Below are 22,722 nucleotides of genomic sequence, written 5' to 3' on the forward strand. Positions count from 1 at the left end.
GTGGCTAGTTTCATAGGTTTCAATCCTGGAATTTCAAAAAGTGAGACTACAAGGTAAGGCAGCAAGTGTGGACACTGAAGGGACATCTGCATTTGCACAGACTTTGTCTAGGATTGTAGAGGAAGAAGGTTACAACTCTAGACAAATTTTTAATGTGGATGAAACTGGCTTCAACTGGAAGAGAATGCTATTCAAAATGTACATTTCAATCCATGAAAAAATTGGTCCAGGATTTAACGCCTCCAAAGATGGCTTAACACTTTTTCTTGGGGGAGAATGCCAATAGAGGAAAGAAGCTTAAGTCAATACTTGTGTATTGCAGTGAGAATCCTAAGGCCATGAAAAATTATGTGCAATTTTGCCTCCCTGTAACCTGGAAATACCAGAAAAGGCTTGGATTACAAGGAAAATCTTCAGTGACTGGTTTGTAGAAAGTCTTGTTCCTGAACTAAAACTTGATTGCCAACCTACCATAAATTGCCGTTTAAGATACTGCTGTTGTTGGACAATGCCCCAGCCCATGTCCAAACATCACAAACTGCTTCACTCATTCAGCCAATGGACCAAGGTGTCATAGCAAATTTTAAAGCTTACTATTTAAGAAGCACATTCAGAAAGCTAATCCATGAGACTGATGGTGAAGGCAAACTATCAGTCTCATGGATGTACAGGAGTTTTGGAGTAATAGTTAGTCAGGCATAGAATGAAGTGACAGTTAGGTGTATGAACAGTGTTTGGAAGAACATTTATCCTGAAGCTGTGCATGACTTCACTGATTTTGAAACTTTTGAAGAAATTCACGGGGAGCTGGTGTCTTTGGCAAGGCAAATTTTTGATAATGTTGAGGAGGAGGAGGATGTTAAACAGCTGCTTGAATCACACTCACAGCCCTTAACTAATGAAGAATTGGCTATTGGCTGAAATGAATAGGTAGGCATTTGAAGAAGAGACCAGGGAATATGAAGACACAGCCTAAGAGAATAAAACAGCTTAACAACAAAGAATCTTAGGCACATTTTTAACTTTGCTGATGAATTAACAGGCATTCTGCAGAGTTGTGATCACCTGCCTAATCGTTCTGATAAGGTAACACGACTCATAAATGATAGTTTGTCTTGCTTTCATGAGCTTTATAATGCAGATTCATGGTGGCAAGCAGATGAAATTATATTCATTCAAGAAAAAAACCAGAGAACCTCCATCTCAGAAGCAGCAACTTCAAGTGCTCAGGAGCAGCAATTGTAATAGGAAGAATAATAAAAAATTTAATTTTTATGTTTTATTAATAATTCTAGTGTATTTTCTAATTATTATTTAGCAATTACAATAAATTATACTGTATTACAGTTTAGTGTACAATGACAAAAGTATTTCCTATTCATATGCCTATACACTTCCATATAAATTCAATTTTTTAGTTGGTCTGGAACGTATCTCTCACATAATACATTACTGCTGCACAAATTTGAGCAGTGTGGCATTGGAGGAAAAATGCTGCTCTTCATGGACTAATGTTATTAGTGGAGTCCCTCAGGGTTCAGTGTTGGGTCCATTGTTGTTTTCTGTATTTATTAATGATATTGATGATGGTATATATCAGGCTTAATGTCCAAGTTTGCAGACGATACGAAGTTCGGCAGGTTGTTAATGACACTAATGACAGAATGCTGCTGCAACAGGATCTAGAAAAGTTGAGAAAATGGGCTGAGAGGTGGCAACTGAAGTTTAACGCTGACAAATGTAAAGTACTGCATATGGGAAGCAGTAACCCAAATTAACGTATCAGCTGTGTGGTACTACGCTGACAGTGGTAGAGAATAAAAAGGACCTGGGGGTAATTGTGCAGGCAGATATGAATGTACATTTCTACCCTTGTATCTACATCTCTATCCTAGCACATATACCTGACCCCTGCTTAAGAACAAGATAGGAGGGATTTTTTATACTTAAATTAAAAATCCTTTATTCACAAAATTATTACTAAATGAAGTTTTCTGAGCAGTGCAGATGGTCTGAAAGAGTAGCTCATGGTGTCTTGTCAATGATACACAGGATTTTTTTCTAGCAGGGATAAGGAGGTGATTATCTCCTTGTATAAGGCAATGGTCAGGCCACACCTTGAGTACTGTATACAGTTCTGGAGGCCTCATTTTTAGAATAATGTAGCACTTCTGGAATGAGTACAGAGAAGGGCAACAAGATTAGTAAATGGAACAAAGGGTTGCTCTTACAAAGAAAGGCTTAACTTTTGCAAATTACAGTATCTGGAGACTAGGCACCTGCGAGGTGATCTGACTGAGGTGTATAAAACCTTGAATGGTTTGAGCATGCTTAATGCTGATGGGATTCTTCCTCTTGCACAGAATAATCACTTGAGAGGGCATAAATTCAAATTGAGGAAAGACAGTTGTAGGATAGATGTGTGGAAGTTTGCCTTCAGCTAGCGGGTGGTTGATTGCTGGAACAAACTTCCACCTGTTGTAACTCTGTTGTTGTAGAGGTTGATAGCTTAAACAGAATCAAGGTAGAACTAGACACATTTGGAGCGAGTGGATGGGTGAAACGAGAAGGGTTTTTTTTTTTTTTTTTGGCTGATGCTATATCAGCTTGCTTTCTTGCATCATGTGCCTTTCTAATGTTAATGCTAATTAGTTCAATGGGAAATCATTGTCCGATATATGTTGTTTTGTTATAAATCATACTTTAGGAACATAACTACAACGCATATCATGCATCTACATCTCTATCCTAGCACATATACCTGACCCCTGCTTAAGAACAAGATAGGAGGGATTTTTTATGCTTAAATTAAAAATCCTTTATTCATATGGGCTCAATAATAAGTTTAACCACAAAATTATTACTAACAATAGATCAGATATATGTATCTATGACAAATTTAAAATTGTCAAGGGTATTTGTAAATCCACTCCTTAGAAGAAGTGCAAAGAACAGTAATTCTCACTATAAAAATAAACTGGTTAACTTTGAGGTCCTTGAGGTTGTTACAGACATTCTTTCAGATATGCTACACAAGCTGTACTTGCTACCTGGGAGTCTAAAACACTGATGGAACTGATATTCGGGTGACACTCAAGTCAAGTGGACCCAATTTTGGCAAAGTCCGGACGGTCTGTGACAGCCAAATCCTCTGCTTGCACCTTCACGATGGTGGGACTGTTAGTAATCCTGGGTATAACCTCCATGCACAAGTACATGGTGGGTGACCACCCAGGTGTGAACCAACGTAAGCAGGGGTCAAGGTGTGGCGCCCACACCACATGGAGGAATGCCACCCCTCTATGTTACCAGGCAGTACTAGGTGGTAGATGCCTCTCATCAACTGGTGCAATACCACCACTCTGCTTATTGGAGGCTTGAAGTGGTGGAACCCATTTTTAGTCTCTAGAGCTAAGTTTCGGTCAACCCTTCCCTATCTCTTCCATTATGCAGTATGATTGATGACTTTTGAAGTTACGATGAACATCGTGGCGAGATCCAATATTCCTTACATTTCGAGGGTACAGCTCTAAAACGGTGTTCGCAGGCCGGCCGATAGTTAGTACACCGGACCGAACCTATTGGTAACTCTCTAGGAGGCTTCCGGATCAGCTAGTCTATAATCTGGTACCTCTACTCTGCCAGATAGTGACTGGAGAGAGTCCGAGTAGTGTGTATGCGGGGAGCATTGTCGAGGCCACGTTATGTCAAGGATCTGGGTATATTCTTACCACATGTACGCCATAACCAAAAATTTCATTACTTCATACAGCATGTCCCACCTACTTTTTCTTACTATTGAATACACCATGAATTGTCAAACTAATAGAGCAAGCTTATCTGCGAAAACATCTAAACCTCCTAAGGACTTCCTAATTCATTTCACAAATATACGGGGTCTCAATTCTAATCTCAACGATGTCCATTTCCACTTGTAGTCTGCCAAACCCCATGTACTTTTTCTGACAGAATCTCAGTTATCAGTTGATTCAACTACTGCTCATCTCAGATGCCCAAATTATTCGCTGTATGATTCCTTTCGCCTCAAAGGTGGTACTTGTGCATATGTCAGTTCTGATATTCCCTGTCAGAGACTTGGCAATTTGGAATCTCCTCTCTTTGATCTTCTCTGGCTTAAAATCTCTCTACCTCATTGTGTCAAATTCAACTGTTGTCTCTACCGTTCTCCCAACTCCACTAATCACTTGGAGCTCTTTGACTTCCTCTCTTTGCAACTTGACTTTCTCCAGTCCAACTTTCCTAACAGTGAGGTAATTTTCCTTGGTGATTTTAATGTTCACAACAGCAGCTGGCTTCCGTTTTCTAGTCACACCGATCCAGCAGGTCGAGATGCTGAGGCTTTTGCAATTACTAATGACCTAGCACAGATTGTTCATTTACCTACAAGAATACAGGACAATCCTAATCATACAGCCAATACACTTGATCTTTTTCTCACAAACAACCCTTCTAAGTACACGGTCGAAGTGAGAGGTCCTTTAGGCACTTCAGATCACAACTTGGTGATTGTCTCTTCTCCAATGGAACCTATATCTCATGGCTATTCCCAACCTCGTGTTGTTTGGCATTACAAGAATGCAAAATGGGATAACCTACGAGACTTCTTTTCTTCTTTTCCTTGGTCGGATTACTGTTTCCAAACTTTTGATGTCAACATTTGCTCAGATCGTGTCAGTGAAATTATTCTTGCAGGAATGGAATCCTTTATCCCACACTCCACTTTAAAATCTTGTCCTTTATCTAAACCTTGGTTTTCCAATAAATGTGCTAAGGCTGTTCAAGAGAAGAATGTTGCATATCGTAATTGGCTTGTATCTAATTCTTCAGTTTCATTTTCTGCCTACACCAAAGCTCGCAACAATTGTAAAGCAGTCATTAATCAGTCCAAACTAGAGTTTGAACAGGCTAAGAGTAGAAAACTTGCTTCTTGCCCTAATGGTAGCCGAGCATTCTGGTCTCTTGCCAAAGCTATTGGCCCCAACTTTTGCCCATCTCTGCTCCCACCTCTGTCCAAACCAGATGGTTCTGTTGTCACTTCAGCCAAGGATAAAGCTGACCTTCTAGCATCCCATTTTTCTTCCAGCTCATGTATTAATGATCTTGGTAAAACACCTCCCACCATTCCCAACACGCTCCATTCAATGCCTCCTGTGGTCTTCCGTCAAAAGGATATCAGAAGGATTTTGATGAATCTTGATGCTAAGAAAGCTCCAGGTCCTGATGGTATTTCTCTACTTGTTCTCAAAACCTGTGCTCCTGAACTTACTCCTATTTTTGCTGCCTTTTTTCACTTTCTTATTCCAAAGGTGTATTTCCTTCTGCTTGGAAATTTGCTCATATCAAGCCAGTTCCTAAAAAGGGTGACAAATCCTTCCCATCCAATTATCGTCCCATTGCAATTACTTCTACTCTTTCTAAAGTAATAGAGAAATCAGTTAACTGCCAACTATTAAACTACCTCGAAACCTTCCATCTGATCAATGATCGCCAGTATGGATTCCGTCAATGTCGATCCACTGGTGATATTCTGGCTTATGTTACCCATTTATGGACTAATTCAATGGAAAGGTTCGGTGAAACACAAGTAGTTGCTCTTGACATCTCAAAGGCTTTTGATCGTGTTTGGCATAAAGGTCTTCTAAACAAGCTTCCATCTTATGGTTTGCCAACTGTTTTTAGTAATTGGTTATCCAGTTTTCTCTCTGATCACTCACTGAGGGTGATGCTAGATGGCTCTCTGTCTTCTAACTTCTCCATTAATGCCGGTGTCCCCCAAGGTTCAGTTCTTTCCCCCACTCTTTTCCTCTTATATATTAATGACCTTCTTCCATTGACTGGAAATCCTATCCATAGTTTTGCCGATGATAGCAGATTGCATTCAACTTTCCATTTTGAGAAACCTTGTCCTGCTCAATCAGCTTCAACTTCTCGAAAATCTGCTACCAATTCCTTAAATGCCGATCTTCAGGTAATTCTCCAGTGGGGCAAAGACAACTCAGTTGATTTCAACCCTTCTAAAACTCAGTCTTGTCTTATATCTCGCAAAAAGGGTTCTTCTGCTCCTATGCTTATCTTTAGTGACACTCCGATTTCTAGGCAAAATGATATATCTCTTTTGGGGATTACACTGACTTCTAATCTCTCTTTGCACAAGCACATTACAAATATTGCTTCTTCTGCATCTAAAAAACTTGGTTTTCTGTTTCGCTCTCGGCGTTACTTTTCTTCCAAACAGCTGCTCACTCTGTATAAACCGCAAATCCACCCTGCCATGGAATATTGTTCTCAGATCTGGGGTGGTGCCCCCAAAACCTCTCTCAGGCTTCTTGATTCCATTCAGAAGAGGGCAGTTAGGTTAATTATTGATTCATCTCTAACAGAGTCTCTCCACTCGCTTTCTCATAGACGTACTGTTTCTGCTGCATGCCTCTTCTACAGATACTTCCATGGGCACTGTTCTTCTGAATTGGCTTCTATAATTCCCGCTCTCTCTTTCAAAACAGTCCGACTACGTGCCGCCACCAGCCAACATCCATTTACTGTCCAACTTCAAACCCACAGAACCAACTTTTCATCTTCCTCGTTTATTCATTCAACTGCCGTTTTCTGGAACAACCTTCCTTCATACGTATTTCCTGAAAATTACAGTCTTCAGAAGTTCAAGTCCAATGTCAACAAATATCTTCTTTCGTCTTCACAACCTCCAACCCAAGCACGGTACTAAGTACTATAGGTTCTAATACCTCTCGTGTTTGGGGTTCACATAAAAAAAAAAAGAAAAAAAAGACTATTGCAGAATGGCACAGCAGCTACACAGAGTTATATAATATTCATGATCTGCTTTTCAGCACTAAGCATAATATTCTAAAAGCCCTTTATAAATTTATCCCTAATTTTGATTTCACATCTAAACACTTACTCCACCTGTTAACTGATATCTTCAAATTTAAATTAAAATCCTTCATTAATAATAAAAACATTGAACAATCTACCATCATACTGAAGTATTATGTTAACATGGACAGTATTAATATCAGCGGTTGCATTAACAAACATTCTGATCTCTTTCCTACCAGCTTCCATAATCTGCAAATCAAATCCAGATTTAGTTACTCTAAACCAGGGGTTGTCAGCCTTTTAATACCTACCGCCCTCTTTTGTATCTATGTTGATGGTAAAATTTCCTTACCGCCCACCAGTGCCATAGTAACTAAATTTACGCAAGTGCGAAGTAATTTTTAGGGGGGAGGGTTTGTAAAAAATATGTACTTAAATTTATCTTTTTATTTATACTTTATATATATTTATACATTAAAAATTTAAATTTAATGAATTTCTGCATCACCATCGATATAGCGCCAACTAGTGTGGGAGCTTCTTAAATTGAAGAAAATGAAAGTTAAATGTGAAAACAATAAAGTTTATTGAAATTACCTTTAATTAATGATTAATGAGATCCTTGAGGCTGATGCTGGGAAACTAAATATTTGATATCTGGTTCAAGTTTAGTAAGGAACAAACGAAGGTCTCCTCGTTCCTTTGGCTACGGAGCTCATTCATTGCTCCCCGTCCACGAGTATACTTTGAAAAGTGTCCAGTAAATTATTATCTTTATTCAAAGTTTAGAGATGGAATTCAAAAGTAAATTGCAAAAGCATATTTTAAAAAGTCAAACTCGTGAAGTTGTTAACGATGTATTCGATATATGGAGGAAGAACAAAATTTGTAACAACGGACAAAAACTACACCGCCTACCATGAAAGCTTGAATCTCTCACTAGTGGGCAGTAGGGACCAAGTTGACAACCACTGCTCTAAATCTTTTTGCCCCATAGCTTGCAATTAAAAATCCTTAGCCACCAATGTGGATAAATTTGAACCACATTCCAACACATGCATATGCCACCAGGCTAACTTACAGCCCTATGTTAATGCCCATTTTGGACACATTATCACTGGTAATTTAGAAATAATACCATATCAGGAACTTAGAAACATCATATCATATGACTTTAATATCAGGTTACCATTTAACATTACTAACTATAATCAGAATGTCAAAAAGCAATTATACAAAGTATCAGGATCTACTTAGCTTCTGTTTCATGCTATCCTACAAATATAACACTCCCATAGAAGCATTCCAAATATGGATAAATACTGCGCTTGCTAAATTAATTAATTTATTTGATGGCAATACAGTTTATCTGGAAACCGAAGGTATCCCTAGGGGCAGCCCTGCTAGCTGTGTCTTAGCCAATCTCTATCTGTTACTGGTCAGAAACTTCCCTACCTCCAGAACTATGTACTTTTGTATGTATAGATACAATGATGATTTATTTGTAATACGCTGACCCAACTTTCTACAAGACTTTGCAAATATTTATTCTCCAGAACTAACACTGGAAAGAACCAACAGCAATAACCTTACTGCCACTTACTTGGATCTGATCATCAACATCAATAGCTTGCATACTACTATAAATATATACAAAAATGAGATGCCTTTAACTTTAACTTCACTCACTGGCACTCTAACATTTCAAAAAAGGTACATTCTAATATCATTCTTTCACAATGCATCAGGATAGCCATCATATGCAATAGCAACGGTTTGATTATACACAATATTAAAAATCTCTACAATATCCTTCTGAATAAAAAGTTTCCTCCAGCCTACCTTTATTATCATTTCAATAAAGCAATCCATATTAACAAACATAAAAAAATGCTTAACCACCTAACAGATATTAACAGTATAATAGCTAGCTGATATCCTCTGCTTCGTTCAGCTTCAGGCTTGCACATATTGTACAGATGATATCCACTAGCCTCTTTGGTGTCTCACAGTTTGGAAAACTTGTGCCCACTGAATGGCTACCAAGGAGGTATTAGAAATTTGAATTTTATTTTATTTCTTTTCCTATTTTTAATCTTTAATTAATTAATTTTAAGATATTTTAACATTACTGACTTAAACATATGAAGTATACTCCCAGTTCAGGGTCCTGCTATAGGAAAGGGAGTTGCAAACCCGGACTGCCCTAGCACACCTATATTTCCCTCTACTTCCGATCTCTTTCCTCTATCCTGGCACCCTATATTTTTATTTCTCGTGAGCCATTAGTTTACTGAACACAATATCGAGATGCTATTATTCTACTATAATTCACTTTTTTCACCTTGCACAAAGTTCAACGACTACTTTACACTACTTTGATAGTTTACCATTTCTCCACTATCCTGGGACGTACTACTTCATTTGTTTAATGCCAATCTCCCCAGCACATCAGTAATCTTAATTATGACCAATCTACTGTCTCCTCTTTCCAACACTTGGGGTTGCTTTGACATACTATAAATATCCATAGATCGCATCAAGTAATCCTTTAAGATCGTTCCAACGCAACGTGATGAGTCATTCCTACTGTCACTGTCCACACTACGACTGCAGCTTGGTACTACAGTAAGCTGTTTCTTTGTCCTTCTTTTCTTATTTTTGTTTCATTTTATTTTCCTCATGCTTAGTTTACTTTTCCCTTTTTTCTGTCTCTGCTGGGTTGGCCATGAAATATACGCCAGAATTTCACCTATTTACTGCTACTTTTAACCAGGCTTCTACACATGCTTAATTCAATTTTCAACATGGTTTCATTATTTTAACCATATGTTATGTTATGATGATTTTAACCTCTACTTCTGTCTTCTTGCTGTCTTTCCTTTGGTTTTGAATGTCTTCTTTAATCCCTTGAAGAAGAGGTTAAAATCATCGGATTTACAGCATTAAGTACTTCTTGTATTGTATTATTATTTTTCGGGTACCTACAAATTTTTCCATAGTTTCAACTTCTGGGAACATCAGCTTGTCTTCCCTCTCTCTTTACCATATTCTACTTATCTCCATTCCATTAGTCATTGGGTTCTTTCTGCTATTTTTAGCAGTACCCCTAATTCATAATCCATTTTAATATCATTCTAAACATCATGCATAATATCGCCTTCCACTTTCAATTTTATATATATATATATATATATATATATATATATATATATATATATATATGTAACAAACTATTAATGAAAAATAAGTAAAAATAGGTAAAAATAATAAAATAGGTAAAGCAAGCATCAGAGGCAACATAATAGCAAAATCTTCTGCACATGTTGCTTATTGTATAAGACAAGAAAGAATAATAATAAGACTTAAGCCAGCAGAATGGCAATCCAGTAGAGCGAAAAATTGATTAAAACTAAACCTAAAATCAAACCATGGTGAGGGGGAAAGGTAACAAGACTGAAGGTATTGTAGAAGCAACGCTCCAGAAATTTTGGAATAAAGAAATTGAATTCGATAAATTTAGCAGCGCTCTCCTGTCACACCAGGTCCGAATAGCGTGAAATATCATATTAACAGAGACAAAAACTAACTACAATAACAAAATTAAATTAAATAAACAAAAATAGACTGATCATTATGCCCCATGTCATTGGAGGAACACAGGGCCAATAATGGTCAAGGAATCATAGCATTTCCAACACTAGACAAATCGCTGCAGAGGCTACTGATTGGAAGTGGGGCTGATTTTTCGATTGACTCGCCTCTGCAGCGATATGTCTAGTGTTCGAAATGCTGTGATTCTCTGACCATTATTGGCTCTATGGGGTCCAACGAGATGGGGCATAATGGTCAGTCTATTTTTGTTTATTTAATTCAATTGTATATTCTAGTTAGTCTTTGTCTCTGTTAATAGTGATACTTCACGCTATTTGAATTCGATTTCTTTATTCTAAAATTTCTGGAGCATTGCTTCTACAATACCTTCAGTCTTGTTACCTTTCCCCAAGGTTTGATTTTACGCTTAGTCTACTGGATTGCAATACTGCTGGCTTAAGTCTTATTATTATACTTTCTTGTCTTATATATATATATATTAAAAGGTTGATATAGTAGATTTTGGTAGTGTAAAAACATCGGATTAGAAATGAGGTCACAAGCTGAGTAAGTTAAGGTGCAGTCTGAGAATGACCTGTAAGTCAAAACAGCCCAAGTAATGTGCAAAGGCCAAGGCCGGAACTGTGGCAAAACCTAGAAGTACATTATATATACAATATAAGGTGAAAATAAAGCATAATGAGATAAAAAGTAGTGATAGTAGTAGCATAAAATCTAATGAACTAAAAAACATAAATTGAAATATAACAGGGCAAAATTATAAAATGTGTTAATTATGGGTTAGTAGATATATTGAAAGGACATATCAAATTAATACAGACCGATGTAATGTATAATCTTTCACATAGATGGCATTAATCTGTTCTGATTTTATTAATAACCTTAAGTTATCTATGATTTTAAAATTTATAAATAATTCTTCGCCTAGCATGGATATATATATTTTTTTTAGTGCAAAAAAGTGGGAACAAACTCTTGGGGAGATACATACTAAGTTCCTCTCTTAAACCGCCATTTAATTACTTTCCTAATTTTCTCACATTAAAAAATGTACACAGAGGAGTACACTGTGATGAACTCATACAATGTTGTTGCACTTACATAATTCAGCTTCTATCTCATATAACCTCATATTCAATAAGTAGTAGTAGTGGCATGTGATGCAAGAAAGCAAGTGTATGAGCTTATGCAGCATCAGCCAAAAAAAAAAAAAAAAAATCACACCATTCCCTCCAAATGCCTGTCCAGTTCCTCCTTAAATTTATTCAACCTATTAACTTCCACAACAACAGATGGAAGTTTGTTCCAGCAATTAACCACCCGCTGGCTAAAGGCAAATTTCCGCACATCTATTCTACATCTGTCTTTTCTTAATTTGAATTTATGCCCCCTTAGGTTCGTAATCTGAACAAGTGGAAGGATCCCATCAGAATTCAGCGTGCTCAACCCATTCAAGGCCTTATACACCTCAATCAGATCACTGCGCAGGTGCCTAGTCTCCATCCACTGCAATTTGCAGAACTTAAGCCTCTCTTGGTAAGAGGATCCCTTCATTCCCCTCACCAATCTTGTTGCCCTTCTCTGTACACGCTCAAGCAAATCGACATCCTTCCTAAAATGAGGCCTCCAGGCCTGTATGCAGTACTCAAGGCGTGGCCTGACCATTGCCTTATACAGAGGGACAATCACCTCCTTTTCCCTGCTAGCAAAATTCCTATATATCATTGACAAAACCCCATGACCTGTCTTGGCAGCCTGTCTGCACTGCTCAGAAAACTTCATATCTGACTGCACAATTACTCCCAGGTCTTTTTCGTTTTCTACCACCTTAAGTGCAGTACCACACAGTTGGTACTTTTCTCTCGGGTTACTTCTACCCATATGCAGTACTTTGCATTTGTCAAGGTTAAAATTCAGTTGCCATCTACATTATCTAGATCCTGTTGCAGTAACACACTGCCATTACTGTCATTAACAACCCTGCCAACCTTTGTATCACTGCAAACTTCGACACTAAGCCTGATATACCTTCACCAATATCATTGATAAATATACAAAACAACAGTGGACCCAACACCGAACCCTGTGGGACTCCACTAATAACATTAGTCCACGAAGAGCAGCACCCATTGATTATCACCCTCTGTCTTCTCCCACTTAACCATCCTTTTATCCATTGTAGCAACTTAGCCTTAATACCATTCTGCTCCAATTTGTACAATAGTCTTCCATGCGCAACAGTGTCAAAAGCTTTCCTGAAATCCAAATATATGATATCGAAATTATTTTTTGCATCCAGTTCCTTTGTAACCATATCAAGTATACCAACTTGATATGGTTCTTGCTGATTCTTGTCTGCTCAAAGGCTAAACATGGAATCTGGGAAGTCATAAACTGGGAGTAAAACAGAAATATCATGTATTTTGTAAGAGTTTCTGCTTACTTACAGTAAACAGTAACCCTCTCTAATCATTAAATTTCACTAAATAACAAACAAATTAAGCAGTTTATTTATACTTCATGTAAATCCTTTGTGCAAAACTATAATGCTCATCTCGCTGCATATTTATAAGTATGCAAAGTTTGTTTTGCTATAAACATCAGGATCACTGCATTACAAGTTTAAATCTTACCAGCCTTAAAAACAAAAGAGAAGTCAAAGAACTTCTCCCACATTTTAAAAGCCAAAACAGCATCACTGTTTAATAATTTTGAAACACATTGTAAATATGCATACTGTTAAAGTGTTACATTAGTGATGGAAAAATAAAGTAGGAATCAAAGAAACTCTTAAATATAAGAGAAGACTGTATTCCATAGAAAAATATATGTTGTTGTTCAGGCTATAATTTAATATATAACTTATTTCTTACTAACCCTTGATGAAGACAAAGAAGTCAATGCTGAATAATATATTTTTGCTTGAGCTTTCACATCAACATCTTGAAATGGTTGTGTCATTAGCAGATATAAGACGTCACTAATGTCTGTTTATCACATAAAATAACTAATTAAATACTGTTTCAATTGAATAAATAAATAATACAGGAATATTCATTAAAATATATGAAACAAGATTTGTCTTAAAAAATTGAAAAATTTATACAAACTAAAAATGTAACTAGGCATACATAGACATGCCATCCTGATTTTAGGAATTAATACCCCAGATTAACAACCAAGTTAAAACCATAAAATAATCAATGGTATTAAAAAGCAAGAAGTACTGATGGGTAGAAAGCTGTCTATTTATAAAAAAAAAAAATGGTTACAATTAGAATAATCCAATCTAGTATCATAGAAATTATGGTAAAATATAAAACAAATGAAATTTGCTTGCTTTATATGAAATTATAATATCAATTAGAATCAATAATACATTCATGCTAAATTAAAGAAAAATAGTTCACCATAAAAAAAAAAAAAAAGATCACTACTGCCTTTAAAAATAAACCAATAAAAAATAAAACTGTACAATATCCAGTTACAATTTGCTGAGAGTAAACAAGTAAACCTCTTAAATAACGCTATTCATGAGTGTGTACACAGCTCTACATTGTTCATGCATGGGTTCTAGAAAGCATCTACAATGCTGAAATTTCACAATCAAATTGAAGTTGTAGCAAGTAGTGTAGAGTTGGAGCATGGATATGGGAAAGCTGAAAGATGCTTTAAAGAGTACCGGTAAGTACTATCAGTATTATCTACACTATTATGGAATGGATACTGCGTTATTGCTTTAGTTAATGTAATGAGTTGCGTGGTACCTGAGAGACATTTTGAACGAGAAATTATAAGAATGGGCAAATATGGGATTGATTTCGCAAAATTTATTTTATTTCATTCATTTTGCCCTTGCTTCTAATAATTTGTCTTCTTTAGCCCTTCATGAATCACTCCTTTATCTGCAGGCTTTCCAAATCGACATTCAATGTATAGTAATAATATTTGACATATAGCACAAGGAAGCCACAGGTTTTGCTGGACTGGCAAAAAAACAAAATAAGTAGATAAGAAAATGCAAATTATATGCTTCCCTTCTCACACAGGTAAATATACAGTTGACCTTTAAATTTATTCAAAATGACGGACTCAACTACCTGCAAGGGCAATTTGTTCCAGCAACCAATGACTTGCTAGCTAAAAGAAAACTTCCTGCAATGTGCCCTTTAACAATGGTACCAAATAAACCATCTGGAAGCCATATTAATGGAAAGGAAAATGTCTGTGGGTTATGATATTCAGCTGGCAAGGGATGGGGATATCATCTTAATTATACAATGGGTTTTATGTGTTTCTTCAGATTTTAAAATTAGTGATTTTATTGAGGATGAGTGATTTTAGTGAGTATTATCACTAAAATTTGCATCAAATTTTAGTATTAGTATTATCATACGGCACAAGGAGGCAAACTTATACTGCAACAGTAAAAGGGGAAAAAAAATAAATATTCCAATATTAACTGACCATACTAGGGCTTGCATAAAACCGAGAAATTTCAAAACCGAGTTTAACCGAAGTTTACTCTTAAAACCGATTTTCTCAGACTTAGGGAAAATAATTAAAAGCTTATAACACAGGTATTTATTTTATCTTGGGTAGATTGTACAAATCGTAATCAAATCTTTTAAACAAAATCTATCAACTCTTATAGTAAAAAAAAATAAAAAAATTAAAATGCTCCAAAAAAGTAACCAGCTTGAGATTATACAAAATTACAAATTGTATTCAAATCCTTTGAATAAAAACTATCTTCTCCTGTAGTAAACAAAAAAATAATAAGCCCTATAATAATAATAATAAATAAATAAAAATAATGTGAAAAAAAATAGCTTGGGGAAATTACTTTACTATTTATTGCTCAGCTTTTTTCTGAAAATGATCCTTTAAAAAACACAGTATATTAAGCATTTTTCCTGATAGACTTGACCTTATTTTCATGTTAAAGAGACCAATGATCGAAAACACTCTCTCAGATTGGACACTTGTTGGTTTAATGGTCAGCAGTGCTCTATAAACTTTCTCCAGCTTTAAACTTCTACTGCTAGTTGCCTCCAAAATTTTAAATTCTTTGCTGATTTCCAATTCACTCGGATATTTTGAAGGCTCTTCAGTTAATCTCTTTATTACACTATCATACTCTCGCATGAGTGTATCTCCAACATCGGAACTAGACGAGTCTTTGTTTTCTTCTAAAAGAACAGTTCATTTATTTTCAGTTTCTTCATTCAACGCTAAGACTCCTTCGGAATGTTTTGCAAATAATCTCTTCAGCATGCTTTTTCAAAACTTGCTTACTTGGAAAATCAAAAGTTCTTGAACCTGAATCTTCTTTCCTAAACTTTTTGGGGTTGTGTAGATAGCTCAGCAAAGCCACATTTTGGCAATTTCGTCTTGCATTGTAATGCTGCAAAAGGCTTTGGTGAAACTTTAAAGCAAATGGATTTTCTGCTGTATCAAGCTTAGCAAGCAGAAATTCTATTGAAGACTCTGCTTTAAGTAACTGTATCTTCTGGGGTTATAGCCTTCAGAATCATTTCAACTGGTCGCAAAGTTTCACATAGCAATTGAAGTGTTTTCTAGTCATCGTCAGACACAGCTTCAGTTGACAGTACTGCACATAGAGCAGTTGGAATGCAATTTTTCGATTTCAAAAATCTCTCAATCATATAGAATGTGCTATCCCATCTAGTCTTGCAATCTAATATAAGTTTATATTCTTTCCCATTAAATTTTGCTTTAACAAAATTTTGTAATACTGTATGTCATTTTTGGTAGGCGATTTTCGAAAAAGCTTGCAAATTTTTCTGACTTTGTTAATAGTTTGTGCAATATTGGCCATTGGATTGAAGAAATAAATGAGCTCATTGGTAAAGTCGGTTTCATAAAGCATGCCTTGCTGTCTTTCTTCATCATCACTACTTTCTTCATTATTTTCATTTTCTTTTTCTTCATTGTCTTTGGGAGACTCAGAGACTGTGGCACCATAATTGATTGCTTTTTCATAAAGTACATCTATAACTGAGAGATTTAAAATAACTAAATGCACAAGGCATAATACATTAGAGTTTAGTATCTATATAATATCGGTGTGTAGATACACCATAGACAACTCTTAAAAAACTACAAAGTAGTTGTTGTAGGCATCATTTGCTGTTTCTCATATTGTGCTCTGCCTTCACGACGAGTTGCCATGATATTGCACTACCTTGAATAAGTAACGCTTCACTAATAGAGAAGACTATTGTTACTTATTCTCAGTGAGTACCACCACCCAGACATGTTTCAAGGCTATTGGCCTATCATCAGTAGGTGGGCAGGTACCCTGGTATTGCAGACATGACGACCAAGTTGTGAAGATAATCACACAATATGAGAGATGCCAAAAGGTGTATATGACAATATTTAAATATAACTAAATGCACAAGGCATAATACATTAAGAGTTTAGTATCTATATAATATCGGTGCGTAGATACACCATACACAACTCTTAAAAAACTACAAAGTAGTTGTTGTAGGCATCATTTGCTCTTTCTCATATTGTGCTCTGCCTTCACGACGAGTTGCCATGATATTGCACTACCTCGAATAAGTAATGCTTCACTAATAGAGAAGACTATTGTTACTTATTCTCAGTGAGTACCACCCAGAAGGCAGAGCACAATATGAGAAAGAGCAAATGATGCCTATAACAACTACTTTGTAGTTTTTTAAGAGTTGTCTATGGTGTATCTACACACCGATATTATATAACTGACAGATGTATACAATGGGCTATACATTGTTGATGATTAGGCGTAATTTGCTTGCCAAACTTAATCATCATTGCTGCTCCATCGGTGGTGCAGGCAACAATACCCTCATCCAAGTTCAAACCAAATTCCTTCAAGTGCCCATTCACAATTTGCTCAGTTCTTCTGCTATCAAGTGAACCATTAATCTCAATAAGACCTAACGACCAATGATTGTCTTTTGAATGCACATTTATATTCATATACCTTTTATTTTGTATAGCCGTATATTCATCTAGAGTCAATGAATACCGTGCACCCAAAATGAATGAGTTCTTCTTTCTTAGTTTTATTATAATTCAGAACCATATTTTTAATTCCATTCACTGAGGCTGGTGGTAATTTATCGTATTTCTTTCTCTGAAGGTGAAGGCTTGAATGTATAAACTCACTCTTGGCAATTGAATTAAAAGAAAATCCATCTAAAGCAGCTAATTTTGAAATCTCTTCTTCCATAGATTTTTTAACGATAAAGTTTTCTAATGTTCTTACCATTTTTACGGGAGGTTCACTGTTATCTTGTTCAATGTCAATCTGATGCATTTTCTTTAAATGCAACATCAAAGATGATGTAGATCCTCCAGATGACTTCATTATCCTCTGACATTTCGAACATTGTGCTTCATCTTTGCTTTTTCAAGCAAAATAATTTCATACATTTGATTTCATCTTAGAAATATTAAGAGTAATAAATATTACTTAGTAGGAATTTATATCACCGACAATTTTAAATAAAAATATTGAAGATAACAAAGGCACAATACTATGCATCACTCCCACAAGCACTGAATGAAGAGTCTAAATGAAGCAAGTTTCAAAATTTTCACGAAAGAAATTTTTTATTTATTTACTTGCAATTTTTTTTCCCCCAATTAAATCTATTGAATTTTCAAAATTACATAAAAACTAAATTTGGTGAAGCTGCTTTTTGGAGAACATTTGATCGCAAATTTAATAGGAATAAAGAAGCAAAAAACTTTCTATGATTGAAATTTGATGCAATATTCAGCGAATCTGTTTTTAGTGGGTAACCATCAATAAGGCGCATTACATAACTTGCCTGGCGAACAAGATAGATGGAATGGAGAAATGTTGAGCATTTTTTTTTACGCTATGGCTCCGACTCACTCAGTCGTAAATGAGTACACCCGCATCGTGCCATGATACAGGTGGGAAGATAAAAGGTACCCCTCCTAGATTTGGGCCACTTGCCCATGAGATTCGTACCTAAACATAAAATAAAATAAAAAACATGTTTAAAACATAAAGCAGTTGAACGATCCAGACAAACGAACAAACAAAAAAAAATGTGTGTAACAAAAAGCTATATTCGAGGACTAACTAAAAAAATATTCGAATCCGGTTTTAGAAGACTGGTTTCGGTTTTAACAACTCAATATGAAAACCGGATTTAACCGGCTTGCAAGCCCTAGACCATACACTGATTTTGTCAAAAAATTCAGATGGAAATTTGTCCAAAAATTGGCTACATAATGACTGCAACTATCCTTCCTCAAGTTAAATTTAAGCACCCTTATGTGCTGTCTGAGCTAATAATGGCATTGACATCAAGCTTACTCAGTCCATTCAGAGAATTAAATAGCAACTGATCTCCTTGCTGGTGCCTAGTTTCCAGACATCACAATTTGCCTAAATGGTACCTTTTATGGTAAGAGTAACTCTTTTTTTTTTTTTTTTTCTCTTCCCTCACTATTCTCATTGCTGTTCCCTGCACCCATTACAACAGATTCACTTCCTTCCTAAAATGAAGCCTCAAGACCTGTATGCATACTCCACATGTAACCTAACCATTGCTTATACCACAGAATAATTAGCTCTCTATCCCAACTGGCAAAATTCCCATATATCATTGACAAAACACCACGATTTCCCATAGAAACCCATCAGCACTACTCTGAGAATGTCATGTCAGACTGCAAAATTATCTCCCAAAGTCTTTTTCATTCTTTACTACCTTCAGTGTAGTACTACAAAGTTGATATATTATTAGTATTAGCATTTCTTGTACATGATGCAAGAAAGCAAGCTTATATAGCATCAGCCAAAAAAAAAAAACACATCTTCTCATTTAACCCTTCCACTCGCTCCAAATGTTTGTCTAGTTCTGCCTTGAATCTATTTAAGCTATCAACTTCTACAACAACAGATGGAAGTTTCTTCCAGCAATCAACCATCCACTGGTTAATGGCAAACTTCTGCACATCTCTCTTACACTCTCTTTCCTCAATTTGAATTTATGACCTCTCAGGCAATTATTCTGTGCAAGAGGAAGATTCCCATCAGCATTAAGCATTCAAACCATTCAACACTTTATACACCTCAATCAGGTAACCCTGCAAGTGATCTGATTTCAATCATATCACCTCACAAGTGATCTGATTGAGGTGTCTCACTGTCAGTGTAATACCACACAGTTGATAAGTTACTCTGGGGTTATTGCTTCCCATATGCAGTACTCCAAATGCTTCCCATTTGGACATTAAGTGTGATATACCATCATCAATATCATTAATAAATAAATACAGAAAACAACAATGGACCCAAGACTGAACCCCGAGTGACTCCACTAATAACATTAGTCCACAAAGATCAGTGTCCATTGATTACCACTCTCTGTCTTCTCCCACTCAACCATCCCTTTATCCATAGCAGCAATTTTACTCCAATGTCACACTACCCCAATCTGTGCAGCAGTCTTCCATGTGCAACAGTATCAAAAGCCTTTCTAGGATCCAAATATATGATATCAAAATTATTCTTTGGATCCATTTCCTTTGTGACCACATCATAGTATCCAATCAAACTAGTCAGACAAGACTTCCCCTTAACAAACCCATGCTGTGTGTCAGCTATAACTGAAGTCTTGTCTAGATGATCCTGCAGTGCTTCTTTAACCAGTGCCTCCATTAATTTACCTGGAACAGAAGTTAAACTAACAGGTCTGTAATTACCCATGTCTCCCTCTGATCCTCCTTTGTGGATTGGGTCACATTTGCACATCTCCAGTCCATGGGTACCTCCAGGGAAGCTCTCATAATTATGCCTAAAGGTTTGCTTACTTTCTTTGCTGCCTCCTTTAATATAACTGAATAGATCCCATCCACCCCAGATGCCTTCCTTATGTTTATCTTCAACAATTTCTTATCCACTTTGCTCTCAGGTATTACAAAATCATCTAGCTCACTGCCAGAGTTTACTTCACCTCTGGCATTCTACTCTCTGAATAACTCCTCATGTGTGAATGCAGATGCAAAATACTCATTTAGTTTGTTAGCTACCTGAGCAGGATCATCAACAGTGTAACCATCGATATCAAGTGGACCAATTTGATTCAGCTCCTTCCTCCTAGAATTTACATAAGTAAAGAACTCTTTGCTGTTTTTATTTTTCATCCTTTGCCAAAGATTTCTCATAATCTGCCTTTGCCTGCCTAACCTCATTTGACTTGGTTACAGACCAGTTTATATCTATCACAGACTTCTATGTCACCTGTTAATTTATATGTATCCCATGCATTTTTCTTCTCTCCCACATGTCTAATTAGTTCATCTGACATTTATTTAGGCCTAAATCTTGCCAAAGACCTCAAACTTTGCCCATGACAGACATTCTTGTGTTTCAGCTATTCCCATTAATCCAGTACTACTTTGTAATTGCAAATGTCCAATTTCAATTGCCATTTCACACCCTAGGAACATGTTCTGTGGTCTATGGTCTGAACTTGTTAACAGGAGAGACAGCTTCTAGAGGGATGGGATACACTTAAATAGAAAGGGTGCAAGAATATTTTCTGATTCTATCGAGGCAGTGTTAGGATGGTCGGAAAACTGCTAGCTTGGGGTGAAACAAGGACTAATAGATTAACAGCAGCCACTTGCAGAGGTTAAAATGATTCTTGCACTGCTTCTATTGGAATGAGTAGCAGCCTGGAAAACAAGATGCAGGGTATTTTAGAGACTGCTGGGAGTCATTGCGGTACAAGTAAACACATGGGTTGTGTTAGAGTAGCTAAGAATAAGAACAGGTGCATGTATACTTGCATGTACACAAATGCTAGGAGTTTGGTAAATAAATTTGATGAATTTGAGGTATTGCTCAGAACATCAAAGGCAGATATTGTGATATTGTTGGGATATCAGAGACGTGGTATGACACAGATATAAAGAATGCAGAACTGGAATTTGGGGAGTACAATGTGTACAGCAAGGATAGACAAGATAGGAAGGGTGGAGGGGTTATACTATTAGTTAAGAAACACATAAAATCCAAGGAAGCGAAGCCAGTCGACATCGCTGGACAGTGCAGTGTCGAGTCAGTTTGGTGTGACATAGCATTGGGAGATCAAAATTGAGAGTAGGAGTTTTTTATAGGCCTAATGACTCTGATGAGTATAATAAGGAACTGGGCAGGGAAATAGAGTGGGCCAGTAAATCACAGAGTCTTATAATTGGGGATTTTCATTTTCTAGATACTGACTAGAATTTGTGGGTTGGGACTCAAACACTAGCAAGGCTTTTGTGGATTTATTGGATGATTGTTTTCTATATCATCATCATGTTCGGGAAGCAACTAGAGGGAGTAATACTCTTGATTTATCAGTAGTGATTCTTCATGCATTAAGAATCTGCAGATAAAGTAACCACTAGATCACAATCTGCTGAAGTGGAATTTACACAAATAGGTAACTGCCATCAGGGGTAAAGGGAAGGGTTTTTGCTTTTGTAAAGGTGACCACGGGAGTCTGAGACAGTATTTAAATTCTATACTGTGGCCCAACTGATGATGTTACCAACAGCAAATTCAAAATGGGATGCATTCAAAGAATTTATCTTGGAAGCTACTAGGCTTTACATGCCAACTAAGAAATATTGTTCAAGGTTTAGGTCTAAATGAGATGAACTAATGAGACATGTGGCAGAGAAGAAAAATGCATAGGATACATATAAATTAATGGGTAACATGGAAGCCTATGATAGATATAAGCTGGTCTGTAACCAAGTCACAAAGGAGATTAGGCAGGCAAAGGCAGATTATGAGAAATCCTTGCAAAAGATGCAAAGAAAAAAAACAAAGAGTTCTTTACCTATGTAAACTCTAGAAGGAAAGAGATGAATCAGATTGGTCCACTGGATATTGATGGTTCAACTGTTGATGATCCTGCTCCGGTGGCTAACAAATTAAATGAGTATTTTGCATCTACATTCACCCATGAGGAGTTATTCAGGGAGAGGAATGCCAGAGGTGAGTTAAACTCTGGCAGTGAGCTGGATGATTTTGTAATAACTGAGAAGAAAGTGGAGGAGAAATTGTTGAAGATAAACATAAAAAAAGGCACCCGGGGTGGATGGAATCTCTCCAGTTATATTAAAGGATGCAGCAAAGGAAGTAAGCAAACTCTTAGCCATTACTATGAGAGTTTCTTTGGACTCAGGGGA

At 36.5% G+C, this 22,722-nt stretch overlaps 1 protein-coding gene across 1 annotated transcript in view; it reads right to left on the reverse strand.

The window, feature by feature from the left end:
• LOC150085750 (AP-5 complex subunit beta-1-like) overlaps positions 1 to 22,722 on the reverse strand; it is an 842,186-nt gene that overhangs the window by 363,174 nt on the left and 456,290 nt on the right. The window contains exon 15 of the mRNA XM_090374678.1: positions 13,351 to 13,460. Coding sequence (XP_090230804.1) covers positions 13,351 to 13,460 — 110 coding nt within the window. The remainder of the gene's footprint in view (positions 1 to 13,350; positions 13,461 to 22,722) is intronic.

The sequence above is a fragment of the Mastigoproctus giganteus genome, chromosome 5, assembly GCF_048544385.1.
Source record: "Mastigoproctus giganteus isolate SK-2022 chromosome 5, ASM4854438v1, whole genome shotgun sequence".
In the NCBI taxonomy this organism is placed as follows: domain Eukaryota; kingdom Metazoa; phylum Arthropoda; class Arachnida; order Uropygi; family Thelyphonidae; genus Mastigoproctus; species Mastigoproctus giganteus.